Genomic DNA, 23,667 nt, shown 5'->3' with positions numbered 1-23,667 from the left:
CTACCGCAGTCTGACTGTGCTGACTTGCAGTAGCTATGAATAAATCTCAGTCAAGGAATTCATCTGTCTCTATCGCTCGTTTAATTAAACCTGATCTAATTGTGTATAACTGTGCATACCTGTATAATGAAGACAGAGGTGATAGTCATTCTCCAAGTCATAATCATGTGATGTCACGACACACATTCTAACATAAAGTTCCTTAACACTCAAACTGCTAATTTAACAATGAATTAGTAGGATTTATATCAATTTCACAAAAGTGTACATTTTAACACTACATTGTCATTTTTTTGCACCAACTCGTTAATATTCTGTATGTAGGTGAACATTGTTATCAGCTGGTTCAAGCTCCTCCCAGACCACCTTATTTTATGCCTAAAAAAAGGCCTGAACCGACAGGCATGAGAGCATTAGTCTTTCAATCTTTTTTTAGCAGGCTCTTATTTCTGCCAGGAATGCCCATTACGAAGCTGAGGAAATCTTGGGCAGGATGGGAGGGCTGGTGCAAAGCAGTGCCAGAAGTTGAACTCTACAGGGTTCATTATTGAGATGTGGAACTTTTTCCCAGGATGACTACAGAGAAAGGCATTTAGTGCGGATGATACACAACTATATGGGTTACGCTATCACAATGTAAGATACACATATGTTTCCTGACAGGTAAAATAAAAGTTTTAGGTTGCAGGGAGGTTCTGAGAACGTTTATTTTTAGGTTGCAGGGAGGTTCTGAGAACGTTTATTTTTAGGTTGCAGGGAGGTTCTGAGAATGTTTTCCTGGGAGGTTTTATTAACTTTCTGAGAATGGAAATGATAGGTTATTTGGAGGTTTTTGAATAAAACGTTAATTGAATGTTTCAATAAGACTTTTAAAAGCCTGCTACAGTAGCTTAATGTTTCTTCACGATTTGAGAACGGAATGTTTAAAAAAACAAAAAATAATTTATAACGTTCCCTGAAAGTTACTAAAGTCTTCTTGTGTTTTTTATGGAACGTTTTCTTAACGTGCTCGGAACAATTTGAGAACGTGACTTTAAATAGAACCATGAAGAAACTTGTAGGAAACGTTATGCAGTATTTCAGTAACACACAAAACTGAATTTTTTTTTTCTTGATGTTCTCTGAACTATATGGAACATTCCCAATGTCAAACAGGTTGGAGAACATTCCTAGAACATTGCCAAACATTTTACTAAATGTAACCACTTTTAGGAAATATTCTGTTAAAGTAATGAAATACCAGGAAAATAATGTTTTTGTTTGTCAAGTTCATTAAATGTGCTGAATATGTTCCAAAGCCAAGCAACTATCCTGCACCATTCCCAGAAAGTTGTGTGAAGCTTGTAAGCAAAATAACCATGGGACAACCACGCTCTCACCAAGCTCTAAGAAATATATGGTTCTCAGAACGTTGTGTCTTAGCTGGGCTGTCTATATTGTCTTTCTCTTGAGACGTGTCTATTTGTCTAAACTTTAGACTGAGGAAGAGAGAGCACAGGAAGAGCTAGGCTGAGGATGAGAGAGCACAGGAAGAGCTAGGCTGAGGAAGAGAGAGCACAGGAAGAGCTAGGCTGGGGAAGAGAGAGCACAGGAAGAGCTAGGCTGAGGAAGAGAGCACAGGAAGAGCTAGGCTGAGGAAGAGAGAGCACAGGAAGAGCGTAACCCTCTGTCCCTCATGGTGATGATGAAACGTGTTAGACTGAGGAAGAGCGTAACCCTCTGTCCCTCATGGTGATGATGATGAAACGTGTTAGACTGAGGAAGAGCGCAACCCTCTGTCCCTCATGGTGATGATGAAACGTGTTAGACTGAGGAAGAGCGTAACCCTCTGTCCCTCATGGTGATGATGAAACGTGTTAGACTGAGGAAGAGCACAACCCTCTGTCCCTCATGGTGATGATGAAACGTGTTAGACTGAGGAAGAGCACAACCCTCTGTCCCTCATGGTGATGATGATGAGACGTGTTAGACTGAGGAAGAGCACAACCCTCTGTCCCTCATGGTGATGATGATGAGACGTGTTAGACTGAGGAAGAGCACAACCCTCTGTCCCTCATGGTGATGATGAAACGTGTTAGACTGAGGAAGAGCACAACCCTCTGTCCCTCATGGTGATGATGAGACGTGTTAGACTGAGGAAGAGCACAACCCTCTGTCCCTCATGGTGATGATGAAACGTGTTAGACTGAGGAAGAGCACAACCCTCTGTCCCTCATGGTGATGATGAAACGTGTTAGACTGAGGAAGAGCGTAACCCTCTGTCCCTCATGGTGATGATGATGAAACGTGTTAGACTGAGGAAGAGCACAACCCTCTGTCCCTCATGGTGATGATGAAACGTGTTAGACTGAGGAAGAGCACAACCCTCTGTCCCTCATGGTGATGATGAAACGTGTTAGACTGAGGAAGAGCACAACCCTCTGTCCCTCATGGTGATGATGATGAGACGTGTTAGACTGAGGAAGAGCACAACCCTCTGTCCCTCATGGTGATGATGAGACGTGTTAGACTGAGGAAGAGCACAACCCTCTGTCCCTCATGGTGATGATGAAACGTGTTAGACTGAGGAAGAGCACAACCCTCTGTCCCTCATGGTGATGATGAGACGTGTTAGACTGAGGAAGAGCACAACCCTCTGTCCCTCATGGTGATGATGAGAAAGTGTTGATGTATTAGTTAAATGTGGTAGCAGGAATTCATTTAAGAGGCTTAACCGACACCTGAGCTCCCTACACACCACCTGTTTACTACATAAACAAGAAAAGAAAAGCAATTTATAGACGGAGAGAGAAGGGGATAGAGAGGAGAGACAGGAGAGGGGGACCAAGGGGTAGTTGAATGGGCAGAATTACAGAAATTCATAACGAGTGGAATGTCTCAGCTCATAAAAATGGTTTTATGACGGACGCTCTCTAGAGAGAAAGAAAGAGAGAGAATTAGCAGAGGGAAGATAGAGTGAATGGGTGAGGGGAGGGTATTGTGATTGTCTTACTACAGAGAATAAGAAAATGGAGAGAGAGAGAGCGAGAGAGAGAGAGCGCGAGAGAGCGCGAGAGAGAGAGCGCGCGAGAGAGCAAGAGAGAGCGAGAGCAAGAGAGAGAGAAGAAACAGATGAAAGAAAGGATGAAACCTCAGATCATGAGGACCAGGTAATGTCCAAGCAAACTGAGTACAACGTTACTTTTCTGAAAACGTATCACTAAAATAAATGTCCTGCTCTAACGAGATAAAGTCTCGTTATGATTTTCCGATAACGGGTAATAATTAATTCTGACTGTATCAGATCCTGCATCCACCTGCAACTTCAGGTTCACATGAGTTCAACAGACATGTTAATTGTGGCAAAGTTAGGAATGAATGAAAGGTCTACATTATAGTTCATAAACAAGGTGTCCCATTGTGATTGAAAACCAAATGGGGTTCTGCTGTCTGCACCTTAACTAATGATTTCCCACTAGTTTTTAAAAGTCTTAGTCCTGAGGAATAACTGCAGTTGACCTACTGTAACACTAGTGGTGGTGGAGCATATTTTCAATACTCATTTTATAGACATTTTGTTTAAAAAAACAGGATTGCCAGTTTAACACTGCCGTAGGGATAATCTAACGCAACAGGTAGGAGGATCCTGTAAGCCCTCAATGGCGCTTTCCTAGCCCATCACTTCCCCATTGATTTATCAATAATCCTATCAATACTCCCAATGCAGCCATCACTGTCCCTCTACAAAGCTTGGTCTCATAGACTAGACGTATCATAATACATGTAAATCCGGGACACCCAAATGAGTATGATATGTTACGTTTGGTTTGGTTACATAAGACAGAAGGTTAATTAAGGCAAAAAATGAAAGTTGGGAGGATGGGTAGAGGTGTAATGCGAACGTGTAGCAACCCAAAGGCTGTGTGTTTAAATCTCATCACTGACAACTAATTATCAACTTTGCGACTACTTACTACTTTTTAGCTACGTTGCAAGTACTTAGCACGTTAGCTAACCCTTCCTCTAACCGTAACCCTAACCCTTTAAGCTAAGTCCTAACCCTAACCCTAAACCCTAGCCTAGCTAACGCTAGCCACCTAGCTAATGCTAGTCACCTAGCTAATGCTAGTCACCTAGCTAATGCTAGTCACCTAGCTAGCGTCAACGTAAGACACATAGCTGACATGAGCCACAACAAATTGGAATTTGTAACATATCATATCAAATAAATGGATGATGGACATCCACTAATTAATACATAACATACAAAACATTACGTGTACCCCTGAGTCCAGGTTGCAGCGCTCTACGGTATAAGGCCTCATTGTGTCCATATTGACCAGGACTTCCAACCTCCCCACTAGAATATCCAGTTGCAGGCCGTTATTAAACACTCATGACAGGCTTCTCATGCATCCACATCTCCTTCCCATGATGCTCGTGTGTGATAGGTTGGTTCTCGTAAAGGTCGAGGAGTGTGTGATAGGTTGGTTCTCGTAAAGGTCGAGGAGTGTGTGTAACAGGAATCAATGAATCATACCTCCTACTCCTACCGAGTAACGAATCCTCTTTCCGTTCCCCGCATTACAAACACACCTCCCTCCGATCCACTTTTCCCGTTCCTCCCACATCCCATCTCATTTTTCCATCCTGGATATCAGGTAAACCGTCTAAACGATCCGCCCTTTCACAAAGACATCGTCTTCAAGCAGCAGGACTGACTAAACTGTCTTTGTGTCTTCCGCTAGGGTGGGGACAAACCGATCTCAACACTGTCAAACTTCTAGAATCCCTCATTCTGTCAAACTTTTAGAATCCCTCATTCTGTCAAACTTTTAGAATCCCTCATTCTGTCAAACTTTTAGAATCCCTCATTCTGTCAAACTTCTAGAACCCCTCATTCTGTCAAACCTTTAGAACCCCTCATTCTGTCAAACCTTTAGAATCCCTCATTCTGTCAAACCTTTAGAATCCCTCATTCTGTCAAACCTTTAGAATCCCTCATTCTGTCAAACCTTTAGAATCCCTCATTCTGTCAAACCTTTAGAATCCCTCATTCTGTCAAACTTTTAGAATCCCTCATTCTGTCAAACTTTTAGAATCCCTCATTCTGTCAAACTTTTAGAATCCCTCATTCTGTCAAACTTTTAGAATCCCTCATTCTGTCAAACTTTTAGAATCCCTCATTCTGTCAAACTTTTAGAATCCCTAATTCCGTCAACCAACTACTTCTGAAAAGTAATCTGTACTTCCACGTTGGTTCCCAGTGTACGCAGCAGGCTACATCCTGTAGCAGACTGAATCCACAATCTGGTGGTTTGAAGTTCAGGATAGCTTGTTTTCTAGGTCATGAGTAAGGTAGACAGCGATCTCCTTTTCCCATCTAACATATGAGAACACTTCGGTTAAAGGGATCACCGACTTCAGGATTTTCCCAGGGGTCTGTCTGTTCACATGCTGAATAGAAAAACATTGAGGGATGGCTGGACGTATGTGCGACATATCAACGTGTAATATTACCTGTGTAAGGCCCTGTGTAAGGCCCTGTGTAAGGCCCTGTGTAAGGACTGTGTAGTTTTATCGCACCTGGACTACCGTCCAGTCATATGGTCCAGTGCCACAAAGAGGGACATAGGCAAATTCCAATTGGCCTAGAACAATGTAGAAAGGCTGGCCCTTAAATGTACACGGAGAGCTAACATTAATAACATGCATGTCAATCTCTCATGACTCAAAGTGGAGGAGAGATTGACTTCATCACTACTTGTTTGTGTAAGAGGTGTTGACATGCTGAATGTACCGAGCTGTCTGTTTAAATGACTAGCACACAACTCAGACACCCATGCATACCCCACAAGACATGTCACCAGAGGTTTCTTCACAGTCCCCAAGTCCAGAACAGACTATGGGAGGTGTACAGTACTACATAGAGCCATGACTACATGGAACTCTATTCCACATCAAGTAACTGATGCAAGAAGTAGAATCAGATATGAAAAAAAACAGGTAAAAATACACCTTATGGAACAGCGGGGACTGTGAAGAGACACACACACACAAACACAGGCACAGAAACACACATACACACACGGTAGAGTAGTTTGAGTTTGAGTTTATTTAATTTTTTACAGGGACAGTGCACATTAATCAACGTTTCAGTAAAAGTGCCGGTTTTAGCCAGCCGGCTAATTTTCAACCGCAGTCCCTGGGCAGGTTATTAAAAACAATTACAATATAGACAATAGCAGCATGGAACAAGACGTAGCATACAGACAGAGCAACATAGAACAAAAAGCAGCAAGACAAAATTCATAAAAGCAACAAAGTGTTTCCACACCTCACAAGTTACAGACAACAGACATGGAAAGCGGCAACACACAGCTAGGGACCATAGTGGTGTAATAATGTGTTGTATTGTAGATATGGTAGTGTAGTGGTGTAATAATGTGTTGTATTGTAGATATGTAGTGGTGTAATAATGTGTTGTATTGTAGATATGTAGTGGTAGTGTAGTGGTGTAATAATGTGTTGTATTGTAGATATGTAGTGGTAGTGTAGTGGTGTAATAATGTGTTGTATTGTAGATATGTAGTGGTGTAATAATGTGTTGTATTGTAGATATGTAGTGTTGTATTGTAGATATGTAGTGGTAGAGTAGTGGTGTAATAATGTGTTGTATTGTAGATATGTAGTGGTGTAATAATGTGTTGTATTGTAGATATGGTAGTGTAGTGGTGTAATAATGTGTTGTATTGTAGATATGTAGTGGTGTAATAATGTGTTGTATTGTAGATATGTAGTGGTGTAATAATGTGTTGTATTGTAGATATATAGTGGGGTAATAATGTGTTGTATTGTAGATATGGTAGTGTAGTGGTGTAATAATGTGTTGTATTGTAGATATATAGTGGGGTAATAATGTGTTGTATTGTAGATATGGTAGTGTTGTAATAATGTGTTGTATTGTAGATATGTAGTGGTGTTATAATGTGTTGTATTGTAGATATGTAGTGTTGTAATAATGTGTTGTATTGTAGATATGTAGTGGTAGAGTAGTGGTGTAATAATGTGTTGTATTGTAGATATGTAGTGGTGTAATAATGTGTTGTATTGTAGATATGTAGTGTTGTAATAATGTGTTGTATTGTAGATATATAGTGGTGTAATAATGTGTTGTATTGTAGATATGTAGTGGTGTTATAATGTGTTGTATTGTAGATATGTAGTGTTGTAATAATGTGTTGTATTGTAGATATGTAGTGTTGTAATAATGTGTTGTATTGTAGATATGTAGTGGTGTAATAATGTGTTGTATTGTAGATATGTAGTGGTAGAGTAGTGGTGTAATAATGTGTTGTATTGTAGATATGTAGTGGTGTAATAATGTGTTGTATTGTAGATATGTAGTGGTGTAATAATGTGTTGTATTGTAGATATGTAGTGGTAGAGTAGTGGTGTAATAATGTGTTGTATTGTAGATATATAGTGGGGTAATAATGTGTTGTATTGTAGATATATAGTGGTGTAATAATGTGTTGTATTGTAGATATGTAGTGGTGTAATAATGTGTTGTATTGTAGATATGTAGTGGTGTAATAATGTGTTGTATTGTAGATATATAGTGTAGTGGTGTAATAATGTGTTGTATTGTAGATATATAGTGGTAGTGTAGTGGTGTAATAATGTGTTGTATTGTAGATATATAGTGGTAGAGTAGTGGTGTAATAATGTGTTGTATTGTAGATATGTAGTGGTAGTGTAGTGGTGTAATAATGTGTTGTATTGTAGATATGTAGTGGTGTAATAATGTGTTGTATTGTAGATATATAGTGGTAGAGTAGTGGTGTAATAATGTGTTGTATTGTAGATATGTAGTGGTGTAATAATGTGTTGTATTGTAGATATGTAGTGGTGTAATAATGTGTTGTATTGTAGATATGTAGTGGTAGAGTAGTGGTGTAATAATGTGTTGTATTGTAGATATGTAGTGGTAGTGTAGTGGTGTAATAATGTGTTGTATTGTAAATATGTAGTGGTAGACTAGTGGTGTAATAATGTGTTGTATTGTAGATATGTAGTGGTGTAATAATGTGTTGTATTGTAGATATGTAGTGGTGTAATAATGTGTTGTATTGTAGATATGTAGTGGTGTAATAATGTGTTGTATTGTAGATATGTAGTGGTAGAGTAGTGGTGTAATAATGTGTTGTATTGTAGATATATAGTGGTAGAGTAGTGGTGTAATAATGTGTTGTATTGTAGATATGTAGTGGTAGACTAGTGGTGTAATAATGTGTTGTATTGTAGATATGTAGTGGTGTAATAATGTGTTGTATTGTAGATATGTAGTGGTAGTGTAGTGGTGTAATAATGTGTTGTATTGTAGATATGTAGTGGTAGAATAGTGGTGTAATAATGTGTTGTATTGTAAATATGTAGTGGTAGACTAGTGGTGTAATAATGTGTTGTATTGTAGATATGTAGTGGTAGTGTAGTGGTGTAATAATGTGTTGTATTGTAGATATGTAGTGGTAGTGTAGTGGTGTAATAATGTGTTGTATTGTAGATATGGTAGTGTAGTGGTGTAATAATGTGTTGTATTGTAGATATGTAGTGGTGTAATAATGTGTTGTATTGTAGATATGTAGTGTTGTAATAATGTGTTGTATTGTAAATATGTAGTGGTAGACTAGTGGTGTAATAATGTGTTGTATTGTAGATATATAGTGGTAGAGTAGTGGTGTAATAATGTGTTGTATTGTAAATATGTAGTGGTAGACTAGTGGTGTAATAATGTGTTGTATTGTAGATATGTAGTGGTAGTGTAGTGGTGTAATAATGTGTTGTATTGTAGATATGGTAGTGTAGTGGTGTAATAATGTGTTGTATTGTAGATATGTAGTGGTGTAATAATGTGTTGTATTGTAGATATGTAGTGTTGTAATAATGTGTTGTATTGTAAATATGTAGTGGTAGACTAGTGGTGTAATAATGTGTTGTATTGTAGATATGGTAGTGTAGTGGTGTAATAATGTGTTGTATTGTAGATATGTAGTGGTAGTGTAGTGGTGTAATAATGTGTTGTATTGTAAATATGTAGTGGTGTAATAATGTGTTGTATTGTAGATATGTAGTGGTAGTGTAGTGGTGTAATAATGTGTTGTATTGTAGATATATAGTGGTAGAGTAGTGGTGTAATAATGTGTTGTATTGTAGATATGTAGTGGTGTAATAATGTGTTGTATTGTAGATATGTAGTGGTGTAATAATGTGTTGTATTGTAGATATGTAGTGGTGTAATAATGTGTTGTATTGTAGATATGTAGTGGTAGAGTAGTGGTGTAATAATGTGTTGTATTGTAGATATGTAGTGGTGTAATAATGTGTTGTATTGTAGATATGTAGTGGTAGAATAGTGGTGTAATAATGTGTTGTATTGTAGATATGTAGTGGTGTAATAATGTGTTGTATTGTAGATATGTAGTGTAGTGGTGTAATAATGTGTTGTATTGTAGATATGTAGTGGTAGAGTAGTGGTGTAATAATGTGTTGTATTGTAGATATATAGTGGTAGTGTAGTGGTGTAATAATGTGTTGTATTGTAGATATGTAGTGGTAGAGTAGTGGTGTAATAATGTGTTGTATTGTAGATATGTAGTGGTGTAATAATGTGTTGTATTGTAGATATGTAGTGGTAGTGTAGTGGTGTAATAATGTGTTGTATTGTAGATCTGTAGTGGTGTAATAATGTGTTGTATTGTAGATATGTAGTGGTAGTGTAGTGGTGTAATAATGTGTTGTATTGTAGATATATAGTGGTGTAATAATGTGTTGTATTGTAGATCTGTAGTGGTAGAGTAGTGGTGTAATAATGTGTTGTATTGTAAATATGTAGTGGTAGTGTACTAGTACTTATTCATCTACCATTACTCAGAGACATGCTGCCCTACGCCACCATTACACAGAGACATGCTGCCCTACACTACCATTACTCAGAGACATGCTGCCCTACACTACCATTACTCAGAGACATGCTGCCCTACTCTACCATTACTCAGAGACGCTGCCCTACTCTACCATTACTCAGAGACATGCTGCCCTACACTACCATTACTCAGACATGCTGCCCTACACTACCATTACTCAGACATGCTGCCCTACTCTACCATTACTCAGAGACACTGCCCTACTCTACCATTACTCAGAGACATGCTGCCCTACTCTACCATTACTCAGACATGCTGCCCTACTCTACCATTACTCAGAGACGCTGCCCTACTCTACCATTACTCAGAGACGCTGCCCTACTCTACCATTGCTAAGAGACATGCTGCCCTACGCCACCATTACTGAGACATGCTGCCCTACGCCACCATTACTCAGACATGCTGCCCTACACTACCATTACTCAGACATGCTGCCCTACGCCACCATTACTCAGACATGCTGCCCTACTCTACCATTACTCAGAGACATGCTGCCCTACACCACCATTACTCAGAGACATGCTGCCCTACACCACCATTACTCAGAGACATGCTGCCCTACTCTACCATTACTCAGAGACATGCTGCCCTACTCTACCATTACTCAGAGACATGCTGCCCTACTCTACCATTACTCAGAGACATGCTGCCCTACTCTACCATTACTCAGAGACATGCTGCCCTACTCTACCATTACTCAGAGACATGCTGCCCTACTCTACCATTACTCAGACATGCTGCCCTACACCACCATTACACAGAGACATGCTGCCCTACACTACCATTACTCAGAGACATGCTGCCCTACTCTACCATTACTCAGAGACATGCTGCCCTACACTACCATTACTCAGAGACATGCTGCCCTACTCTACCATTACTCAGAGACATGCTGCCGTACTCTACCATTACTCAGACATGCTGCCCTACACTACCATTACTCAGAGACATGCTGCCCTACTCTACCATTACTCAGAGACATGCTGCCCTACTCTACCATTACTCAGAGACATGCTGCCGTACTCTACCATTACTCAGACATGCTGCCCTACTCTACCATTACTCAGAGACATGCTGCCCTACACTACCATTACTCAGAGACATGCTGCCCTACTCTACCATTACTCAGAGACATGCTGCCCTACACTACCATTACTCAGAGACATGCTGCCCTACACTACCATTACTCAGAGACATGCTGCCCTACACTACCATTACTCAGAGACATGCTGCCCTACACCACCATTACTCAGAGACATGCTGCCCTACACCACCATTACTCAGACATGCTGCCCTACACCACCATTACTCAGACATGCTGCCCTACTCTACCATTACACAGAGACATGCTGCCCTACGCCACCATTACTCAGAGACATGCTGCCCTACGCCACCATTACTCAGAGACATGCTGCCCTACACTACCATTACTCAGAGACATGCTGCCCTACTCTACCATTACTCAGACATGCTGCCCTACACTACCATTACTCAGACATGCTGCCCTACACTACCATTACTCAGAGACATGCTGCCCTACTCTACCATTGCTAAGAGACATGCTGCCCTACGCCACCATTACTGAGACATGCTGCCCTACGCCACCATTACTCAGACATGCTGCCCTACACTACCATTACTCAGACATGCTGCCCTACGCCACCATTACTCAGACATGCTGCCCTACTCTACCATTACTCAGAGACATGCTGCCCTACACCACCATTACTCAGAGACATGCTGCCCTACACCACCATTACTCAGAGACATGCTGCCCTACTCTACCATTACTCAGAGACATGCTGCCCTACTCTACCATTACTCAGAGACATGCTGCCCTACTCTACCATTACTCAGAGACATGCTGCCCTACTCTACCATTACTCAGAGACATGCTGCCCTACTCTACCATTACTCAGAGACATGCTGCCCTACTCTACCATTACTCAGACATGCTGCCCTACACCACCATTACACAGAGACATGCTGCCCTACACTACCATTACTCAGAGACATGCTGCCCTACTCTACCATTACTCAGAGACATGCTGCCCTACACTACCATTACTCAGAGACATGCTGCCCTACTCTACCATTACTCAGAGACATGCTGCCGTACTCTACCATTACTCAGACATGCTGCCCTACACTACCATTACTCAGAGACATGCTGCCCTACTCTACCATTACTCAGAGACATGCTGCCCTACTCTACCATTACTCAGAGACATGCTGCCGTACTCTACCATTACTCAGACATGCTGCCCTACTCTACCATTACTCAGAGACATGCTGCCCTACACTACCATTACTCAGAGACATGCTGCCCTACTCTACCATTACTCAGAGACATGCTGCCCTACACTACCATTACTCAGAGACATGCTGCCCTACACTACCATTACTCAGAGACATGCTGCCCTACACTACCATTACTCAGAGACATGCTGCCCTACACCACCATTACTCAGAGACATGCTGCCCTACACCACCATTACTCAGACATGCTGCCCTACACCACCATTACTCAGACATGCTGCCCTACTCTACCATTACACAGAGACATGCTGCCCTACGCCACCATTACTCAGAGACATGCTGCCCTACGCCACCATTACTCAGAGACATGCTGCCCTACACTACCATTACTCAGAGACATGCTGCCCTACTCTACCATTACTCAGACATGCTGCCCTACACTACCATTACTCAGACATGCTGCCCTACACTACCATTACTCAGAGACATGCTGCCCTACACCACCATTACTCAGACATGCTGCCCTACTCTACCATTACTCAGACATGCTGCCCTACACCACCATTACTCAGACATGCTGCCCTACACCACCATTACTCAGAGACATGCTGCCCTACTCTACCATTACTCAGAGACATGCTGCCCTACGCCACCATTACTCAGAGACATGCTGCCCTACTCTACCATTACTCAGAGACATGCTGCCCTACACCACCATTACTCAGACATGCTGCCCTACTCTACCATTACACAGAGACATGCTGCCCTACACCACCATTACTCAGACATGCTGCCCTACACCACCATTACTCAGACATGCTGCCCTACTCTACCATTACTCAGACATGCTGCCCTACTCTACCATTACTCAGAGACATGCTGCCCTACTCTACCATTACTCAGAGACATGCTGCCCTACACTACCATTACTCAGAGACATGCTGCCCTACTCTACCATTACTCAGAGACATGCTGCCCTACGCTACCATTACTCAGAGACATGCTGCCCTACACTACCATTACTCAGACATGCTGCCCTACTCTACCATTACTCAGACATGCTGCCCTACTCTACCATTACTCAGACATGCTGCCCTACTCTACCATTACTCAGAGACATGCTGCCCTACTCTACCATTACTCAGAGACATGCTGCCCTACACCACCATTACTCAGAGACATGCTGCCCTACGCTACCATTACTCAGAGACATGCTGCCCTACACTACCATTACACAGAGACATGCTGCCCTACACCACCATTACACAGAGACATGCTGCCCTACACTACCATTACACAGAGACATGCTGCCCTACACTACCATTACACAGAGACATGCTGCCCTACACCACCATTACACAGAGACATGCTGCCCTATGCTACCATTACTCAGAGACATGCTGCCCTACACTACCATTACTCAGAGACATTTCCATAAAGGATTAGCTAGATGGAGCTGCTGACTTTAGACTCACAGAGACAGATCACTGACACCTGAACCTGTGGTCATTGGTTTCACCAGGCTCACACACTGACACTCCAGTTTCTGCAGTTCTTTTCCATCCAAGTTGTGTGAATCTCTAAAGTTTACGCTATAAGGTGGAAGCTCCATCACTAAGGTAAAAATATGTTGTTCTGCCCCTGAGCAAGCCAGTTAACCCACTGATCCCCGTGCACCGAAGACGTGGATGTCGATTAAGGCAGCTCCCCGCACCTCTCTGATTCAGAGGGGTTGGGATAAATGCAGAAGACACATCTCAGTTGAATGCATTCAGTTGTACAACTGACTAGGTATCCCCTCTTCCCTTACACTGCTTGTACTACCCAGACCCTTTACATCAACACACACTGAAGGGTTAGGGCCAAAGTGGAGGTGTCGGGAGTGAATGGGGTCTGACTGCTAGAGGGAACGTTGATAGACAGTGAATGGGGTCTGACTGCTAGAGGGAACGTTGATACACAGTGAATGGGGTCTGACTGCTAGAGGGAACGTTGATACACAGTGAATGGGGTCTGACTGCTAGAGGGAACGTTGATACACAGTGAATGGGGTCTGACTGCTAGAGGGAACGTTGATACACAGTGAATGGGGTCTGACTGCTAGAGGGAACGTTGATACACAGTGAATGGGGTCTGACTGCTAGAGGGAACGTTGATACACAGTGAATGGGGTCTGACTGCTAGAGGGAACGTTGATACACAGTGAATGGGGTCTGACTGCTAGAGGGAACGTTGATACACAGTGAATAGGGTCTGACTGCTAGAGGGAACATTGATACACAGTGAATGGGGTCTGACTGCTAGAGGGAACGTTGATACACAGTGAATGGGGTCTGACTGCTAGAGGGAACGTTGATACACAGTGAATGGGGTCTGACTGCTAGAGGGAACATTGATACACAGTGAATGGGGTCTGACTGGTAGAGGGAACGTTGATACACAGTGAATGGGGTCTGACTGGTAGAGGGAACGTTGATACACAGTGAATGGGGTCTGACTGCTAGAGGGAACGTTGATACACAGTGAATGGGGTCTGACTGCTAGAGGGAACGTTGATACACAGTGAATGGGGTCTGACTGCTAGAGGGAACGTTGATACACAGTGAATGGGGTCTGACTGCTAGAGGGAACATTGATACACAGTGAATGGGGTCTGACTGGTAGAGGGAACGTTGATACAGTGAATGGGGTCTGACTGCTAGAGGGAACGTTGATACACAGTGAATGGGGTCTGACTGCTAGAGGGAACGTTGATACACAGTGAATGGGGTCTGACTGCTAGAGGGAACGTTGATACACAGTGAATGGGGTCTGACTGCTAGAGGGAACGTTGATACACAGTGAATGGGGTCTGACTGCTAGAGGGAACGTTGATACACAGTGAATGGGGTCTGACTGCTAGAGGGAACGTTGATACACAGTGAATGGGGTCTGACTGCTAGAGGGAACATTGATACACAGCGAATCCTAGTGGGTACAGTAAGTAAGAGGTGTTTACAGTACTAGTACTCACCCAGGGGGACAGACACAGCCAGGTATGCACGGTTCATGAGCTGAACAGGTGAGGTTGAGCAGGTGGGATTCACAGGTGTGTTCACAGCCCAGTCCTCTACCCAGGCTGCTCCCATCTATAGCCTTCAGCCCCTCCAGCCCCTCAGTACAGTCCAGGTACATCTGACCCAGTGGACACTGTTGGTCTGGAACAAGAGATGGTACAGGTAGAAGGTATGTGTCATTGAGAGCACTTTAGAGACTACAGCATGGTTCAATATCATTCTCTTAAAGGTAACTAACCACTGGCAGGACTTTGAGAAACTAGCCGATATCATTCTCCTAAAGGTAACTAACCACTGGCAGGACTTTGGGAAACTAGCCAATATCATTCTCTTAAAGGTAACTTACCACTGGCAGGACTTTGGGAAACGAGCCGATATCATTCTCTTAAAGGTAACTTACCACTGGCAGGACTTTGGGAAACTAGCTTGCCATCTTGGCAAACCCTAACACAAGAGAGAGGTGTGAGAGTTGTAAAATGGAAATAAGTTAACTTAACATCGTTAACTCAACACAAACAATAACATTGTTAACTCAACACAAACAATAACATCGTTAACTCAACACAAACAATAACATCGTTAACTCAACACAAACAATAACATTGTTAATTCAACACAACAATAACATCGTTAACTCAACACAAACAATAACATTGTTAATTCAACACAACAATAACATCCTTAAATCAACACAAACAATAACATCGTTAAATCAACAAAATAATGTGAATACTGGTCACATCCCAAATGGCACCCTATTTCCTATATACTGCACTACTTTTGACCAGAGCCCTATGGGCCCTATATATCCTGATGGGCCCTATATATCCCTATGGGCCCTATATATCCCTATGGGCCCTATATATCCTGATGGTCCCTATATATCCCTATGGGCCCTATATATCCTGATGGGCCCTATATATCCTGATGGTCCCTATATATCCCTATGGTCCCTATATATCCCTATGGGCCCTATATATCCCTATGGGCCCTATGGGCCCTATATATCCTGATGGGCCCTATGGGCCCTATATATCCTGATGGGCCCTATATATCCCTATGGGCCCTATATATCCCTATGGGCCCTATATATCCCTATGGTCCCTATATATCCCTATGGGCCCTATATATCCCTATGGGCCCTATATATCCCTATGGGCCCTATATATCCCTATGGGCCCTATATATCCCTATGGGCCCTATATATCCCTATGGGCCCTATATATCCCTATGGGCCCTATATATCCTGATGGGCCCTATGGTCCCTATATATCCTGATGGGCCCTATATATCCCTATGGGCCCTATATATCCTGATGGGCCCTATATATCCTGATGGGCCCTATATATCCTGATGGGCCCTATATATCCCTATGGGCCCTATATATCCCTATGGGCCCTATATATCCCTATGGGCCCTATATATCCTGATGGGCCCTATGGTCCCTATATATCCTGATGGGCCCTATATATCCTGATGGGCCCTATATATCCTGATGGGCCCTATGGTCCCTATATATCCTGATGGGCCCTATATATCCCTATGGGCCCTATATATCCCTATGGGCCCTATATATCCCTATGGGCCCTATATATCCTGATGGTCCCTATATATCCCTATGGGCCCTATATATCCTGATAGGCCCTATATATCCCTATGGGCCCTATATATCCTGATGGGCCCTATGGTCCCTATATATCCTGATGGGCCCTATATATCCCTATGGGCCCTATATATCCCTATGGGCCCTATATATCCTGATGGGCCCTATATATCCTGATGGGCCCTATGGTCCCTATATATCCTGATGGGCCCTATATATCCCTATGGTCCCTATATATCCTGATGGTCCCTATATATCCCTACGGGCCCTATATATCCCTATGGGCCCTATATATCCTGATGGTCCCTATATATCCTGATGGTCCCTATATATCCCTATGGGCCCTATATATCCCTATGGTCCCTATATATCCCTATGGGCCCTATATATCCCTATGGGCCCTATATATCCCTATGGTCCCTATATATCCCGATGGTCCCTATATATCCCGATGGTCCCTATATATCCCGATGGTCCCTATATATCCCGATGGTCCCTATATATCCCTATGGTCCCTATATATCCCTATGGTCCCTATATATCCCTATGGTCCCTATATATCCCTATGGTCCCTATATATCCCTATGGGCCCTATATATCCTGATGGGCCCTATATATCCTGATGGGCCCTATATATCCCTATGGGCCCTATATATCCCGATGGGCCCTATATATCCCGATGGGCCCTATATATCCCTATGGTCCCTATATATCCCTATGGGCCCTATATATCCCTATGGGCCCTATATATCCCTATGGGCCCTATATATCCTGATGGGCCCTATATATCCCTATGGGCCCTATATATCCCGATGGTCCCTATATATCCTGATGGGCCCTATATATCCTGATGGTCCCTATATATCCTGATGGGCCCTATATATCCTGATGGGCCCTATATATCCTGATGGTCCCTATATATCCTGATGGGCCCTATATATCCTGATGGTCCCTATATATCCTGATGGTCCCTATATATCCTGATGGTCCCTATATATCCTGATGGTCCCTATATATCCTGATGGGCCCTATATATCCTGATGGTCCCTATATATCCCTACGGGCCCTATATATCCCTATGGGCCCTATATATCCCTATGGGCCCTATATATCCTGATGGGCCCTATATATCCTGATGGGCCCTATGGTCCCTATATATCCTGATGGGCCCTATATATCCTGATGGGCCCTATATATCCTGATGGTCCCTATATATCCTGATGGGCCCTATATATCCTGATGGTCCCTATATATCCCGATGGTCCCTATATATCCTGATGGGCCCTATGGTCCCTATATATCCTGATGGGCCCTATATATCCTGATGGGCCCTATATATCCTGATGGGCCCTATATATCCTGATGGGCCCTATATATCCTGATGGGCCTAAATATATCCCGATGGGCCCTATATATCCTGATGGGCCCTATATATCCTGATGGGCCCTATGGGCCCTATATATCCCTACGGGCCGTATATATCCCTATGGTCCCTATATATCCCTATGGTCCCTATATATCCCTACGGGCCCTATATATCCCTACGGGCCCTATATATCCCTACGGGCCCTATATATCCCTACGGTCCCTATATATCCCTATGGGCCCTATATATCCCGATGGGCCCTATATATCCTGATGGTCCCTATATATCCCTATGGGCCCTATATATCCCTATGGGCCATATATATCCCTATGGGCCATATATATCCCTATGGGCCCTATATATCCCTATGGTCCCTATATATCCCTATGGGCCCTATATATCCTGATGGTCCCTATATATCCTGATGGGCCCTATATATCCTGATGGTCCCTATATATCCTGATGGTCCCTATATATCCTGATGGTCCCTATATATCCTGATGGTCCCTATATATCCTGATGGTCCCTATATATCCTGATGGTCCCTATATATCCCGATGGTCCCTATATATCCCGATGGGCCCTATATATCCCGATGGGCCCTATATATCCCGATGGGCCCTATATATCCCGATGGGCCCTATATATCCCTACGGGCCCTATATATCCCGATGGGCCCTATATATCCCTACGGGCCCTATATATCCCTACGGGCCCTATATATCCCTACGGGCCCTATATATCCCTACGGGCCCTATATATCCCTACGGGCCCTATATATCCCGATGGGCCCTATATTTTAGAGTTTCAGAGAGTAGCAAAGATAATAACAAAGAGAGTATCAGAGAGAGTATCAAAGATAATATCAAAGAGAGTATCAAAGAGTATCAGAGAGAGTATCAAAGATAATATCAAAGAGAGTATCAGAAAGAGTATCAGAGAGAGTATCAAAGAGTATCAGAGAGAGTATCAAAGAGTATCAGAGAGAGTATCAAAGAGTATCAGAGAGAGTATCAGAGAGCATCAAAGACAATATCAAAGAGAGTATCAGAAAGAGTATCAAAGATAATATCAAAGAGAGTATCAGAGTATCAAAGAGAGTTTCTTTGTTGAACATCTTGTTTATTAGTTTGTTAAAGAGAGATGAAGAGGAGTGTCTTACTGTACACCTGCTGATGTCATGATCACATCGCCTGGAGCGTAGTCCGCCCCCAGGAAACCACAGGGACAGGAGCTCCTGTTGGGATCACACACACACACACATGCAACACACACACAGAGAGAAAACACACAAACACGAACAAACAAACATGTGAGGACACAGAAACACACCAGAAGTTGTAACATAGAACTGTTTGGTGCTAACAAGCTGTCAAGCTGAGCCTTTTATATAGACTCCACATCTAACCTGAACTCACTCTGAGGGAAATAAATACTGGGGTTTTTTGTTGTTGATTGGAGATACATTGAAGATCTTATCAAAATGACATCACCTGCATAATCTGAGTTGAATCCTTTATATCCCAAATCTCTCCCTTCACCTAAAATGTCTGCAGAATCAATTGAGAGGTGCAGTTAAACCCTGTCAGGAAGAGGCTAAGAGCCTTTGTAACATATAGTCCATGGAAACACATCAGCCTCTGTATTACACATTCTTTCTCACTGACTATCAGATATCTGTGTTGTCCACAGCTTGAGTGGGAATGAATGAGGGGGTTTCACCGCAAATTCCTTGATGGAACTCTATCGCCAGGTAAGTAACAGCACAGCGCTAACTGTAGGATGTTAAAAAACCTGGCCACATTAAAGGTGAATTAAGCCTCATGTCTTCCTGAGGTAAGAGTGTTTTTGAAATGAAAAGAGAGCACAGCTGTCAAGGTGTGCAGGGTCTCTGGGATGTCTACGGGAGAGATGGAAGACAGGACTTGGACCTTGAGCTGAAATACTAAATATCACTTTGTGGACGATTCGTTTTTGGTGTGTTCTGCTACAAGCTCAAGTTTCCCATTTGCTTTTCCAAGAAAACATGTCATTTTTAGAACTCTTAAAGCAGCCTGGGGGGTCATGTGACCAGAAGGACAACACTGATTCATGTGTAGAGGAAGTGACAACATTGTTGGACAGGAAGTGACAACATTGTTGGACTTTCCTTTAGAACCCAATGATGATAATGGACTGAGTGTCACTTCCCTTTGTTCCAAACTAAATATAGACTCTGAATAAGTGTCACTTCCCTTTGTTCCAAACTAAATATAGACTCTGAATAAGTGTCACTTCCCTTTGTTCCAAACTAAATATAGACTCTGAATAAGTGTCACTTCCCTTTGTTCCAAACTAAATATAGACTCTGAATAAGTGTCACTTCCCTTTGTTCCAAACTAAATATAGACTCTAAATAAGTGTCACTTCCCTTTGTTCCAAACTAAATATAGACTCTGAATAAGTGTCACTTCCCTTTGTTCCAAACTAAATATAGACTCTGAATAAGTGTCACTTCCCTTTGTTCCAAACTAAATATAGACTCTGAATAAGTGTCACTTCCCTTTGTTCCAAACTAAATATAGACTCTGAATAAGTGTCACTTCCCTTTGTTACAAACTAAATATAGACTCTGAATTGTAAATGGGAAAGTGTGCCACTCGGCCCCGCCCCTCCCAGCGCCAGTCTTACCTGGGCACACAGGTGTGTGTGTGTGTGCTGTAGAAGGTGCCGTGTGGACACACACAGCCCTCCTCACACTCCTCTCCACAGCGCTGCTGCGTGGACAGGGCAGAGCAACGCCGTTGGCACGACGACACACAGGTTCCGTACTCCATGGTATCTGGGCATGTCACCTCTACAGGGGGAAGGATATATACTGTCAGTCAATAATGTCACCTCTACAGGGGGAAGGATATATACTGTCAGTCAATATGCTCTTATCATTCAATTACCTTTTTAGTCAAAGAAATTGTGTACTTTCAGCAGATCTACAACTGTAAACGTTCAATGTCAAACATTTATTTCTGTACCAGTAGGTGCCACAAACCTTGTTTGTTTACAATTATAGCATTGAACTTCCTGAATCCCAGTTCACATACTAGTACAGATTACACATGACTCCCTAAAACAGTCTGAATAATACTGTCCAAACGTACAATACTTAAAGTCCCCCTAAAAGCAACTAACCAACAACCAGCAGATTGAAAGTAAAATCCAGGGCCAGATCACAGTACTCACCACAGTCAGGTACGCTGGCTCTGAACTCTGTGATGACGGAGTACTTCCTGCACTGTCTAGCATAGTGGGCCAGGGAAGAGCAGAGGCAGGGCTGTCCACACTTACAGGTGTCTGCTTTACACTGTTGGTGAAAGGGCACCGGACTCAGGTACTCATGACACGCTGAGAACAACTCCTGGTTCAGGATGTCACACATCTCAGAGGCGTAGGATGCTATGGGGTGGAGGGGGGAGAGGGGGATGGGGGGAGGGGAGAGGGGGAGGGGGAGTGAAAGAGAGAAATAGAGAGAGTGAAAGAGAGTGAAAGAGCGAGAGAGAAAGAGCGAGAGACAGAAAGAGAGACAGAAAGAGAGAGAAAGAGCGAGAGAGAAAGAGAAAGAGCGAGACAGAGAGAACGAGCGAGAGAGAGAGACAGAGACAGAGAGAAAGAGCGAGACAGAGAGAAAGAGCGAGAGAGGGAGAGAGAGAGAGAGGGAGAGGGAGAGGGAGAGAGAGAGAGAGAGAGAGAGACAGAGAGAAAGAGCGAGAGAGGGAGACAGAGAGAGAGGGAGACAGAGAGAGAGAGGGAGACAGAGAGACAGAGCGAGACAGAGAGAAAGAGCGAGAGAGGGAGAGGGAGTGAGAGAGAGAGAGGGAGTGAGAGAGAGAGAGAGAGAGAGAGAGAGAGAGAGAGAGAGAGAGAGAGAGAGAGAGACAGAGAGAAAGAGCGAGAGCGAGAGAGGGAGAGGGAGAGGGAGACAGAGAGAACGAGAGAGAGAGGGAGAGAGAGAGAAAGAGCGAGACAGAGAGCGAGAGCGGGAGAGAGAGAGGGAGAGGGAGAGAGAGAGGGAGAGAGAGAGGGAGAGAGAAAGCATCTCTGTTTAAGTTTGAGTTGTGTTGCAGTGAGGGTTCTAAAACACATAAGGAAAATATTTCTTGAAAGGCATTTGATCAACTCTTTGAGTCTGCATCTGATGACGTGTTTCTATTTGACATTGACGTAGGAGGACTAATGGTTCAGAAGGACACGTACCTGTTTGCTGATGCGTGTCACATGGGTCAAGCTGGGGAACACTCTGGCTGGGGACACAGGCAGAGGATACCCTCCAGGCGTTGCCAAACAGGTGAGGGGTGCTCTCTATCATACCAGACGGAGATCTGGGGGAGGGCAGGGGAGGGCAGGGCAGAGGAAGGGCAGGGGAGGAGGGGGAGGGCAGGGGAGGAGGGGGAGGGCAGAGGGGGAGGGCAGGGAAGGGGAGGAGGGGGTGTGTCACAACATCAGAGATGGACTACCTCAGTGTTTCAGAAGGAACCCACAACCCATTCTTGCATGCACACTACCCGGTTTGGTTCTGGTGGCAGAGGATTTTCAGATCTGGACTGCAGGGGAGGAAGGATGTACTCATTCACTACACAACAGTTCTGTGATTCAGATATATTGTTGTGATCCAAAACATCTACCATTTACAGTACATTTCAAACATTCCATTAAACCCTCAGACATGGCTGTGAAGTTACAGTACATTTCAAACATTCCATTAAACCCTCAGACATGGCTGTGAAGTTACAGTACATTTCAAACATTCTATTAAACCCTCAGACATGGCTGTGAAGTTACAGTACATTTCAAACATTACATTAAACCCTCAGACATGGCTGTGAAGTTACAGTACATTTCAAACATTCTATTAAACCCTCAGACATGGCTGTGAAGTTACAGTACATTTCAAACATTCTATTAAACCCTCAGACATGGCTGTGAAGTTACAGTACATTTCAAACATTCCATTAAACCCTCAGACATGGCTGTGAAGTTACAGTACATTTCAAACATTACATTAAACCCTCAGACATGGCTGTGAAGTTACAGTACATTTCAAACATTCTATTAAACCCTCAGACATGGCTGTGAAGTTACAGTACATTTCAAACATTCTATTAAACCCTCAGACATGGCTGTGAAGTTACAGTACATTTCAAACATTACATTAAACCCTCAGACATGGCTGTGAAGTTACAGTACATTTCAAACATTCTATTAAACCCTCAGACATGGCTGTGAAGTTACAGTACATTTCAAACATTCCATTAAACCCTCAGACATGGCTGTGAAGTTACAGTACATTTCAAACATTCTATTAAACCCTCAGACATGGCTGTGAAGTTACAGTACATTTCAAACATTCCATTAAACCCTCAGACATGGCTGTGAAGTTACAGT

At 43.1% G+C, this 23,667-nt stretch overlaps 1 protein-coding gene across 1 annotated transcript in view; it reads right to left on the bottom strand.

The window, feature by feature from the left end:
• The window catches only part of LOC120052860 (otogelin-like), a 131,449-nt gene that overhangs the window by 59,955 nt on the left and 47,827 nt on the right, over positions 1 to 23,667 (bottom strand). The window contains exons 14-17 of the mRNA XM_039000050.1: positions 22,480 to 22,604; positions 21,469 to 21,681; positions 20,987 to 21,085; positions 15,238 to 15,421 (exon numbers count right to left, since the gene is read on the bottom strand). Of these exons, the coding sequence (XP_038855978.1) occupies positions 15,238 to 15,421; positions 20,987 to 21,085; positions 21,469 to 21,681; positions 22,480 to 22,604 (621 nt within the window). The remainder of the gene's footprint in view (positions 1 to 15,237; positions 15,422 to 20,986; positions 21,086 to 21,468; positions 21,682 to 22,479; positions 22,605 to 23,667) is intronic.

This window comes from Salvelinus namaycush, chromosome 1, assembly GCF_016432855.1.
Source record: "Salvelinus namaycush isolate Seneca chromosome 1, SaNama_1.0, whole genome shotgun sequence".
Lineage (NCBI taxonomy): Eukaryota > Metazoa > Chordata > Actinopteri > Salmoniformes > Salmonidae > Salvelinus > Salvelinus namaycush.
The sequence above is the reverse complement of the archived record's forward strand: the minus strand, read 5'-3'. Positions and strand labels throughout refer to the sequence as shown.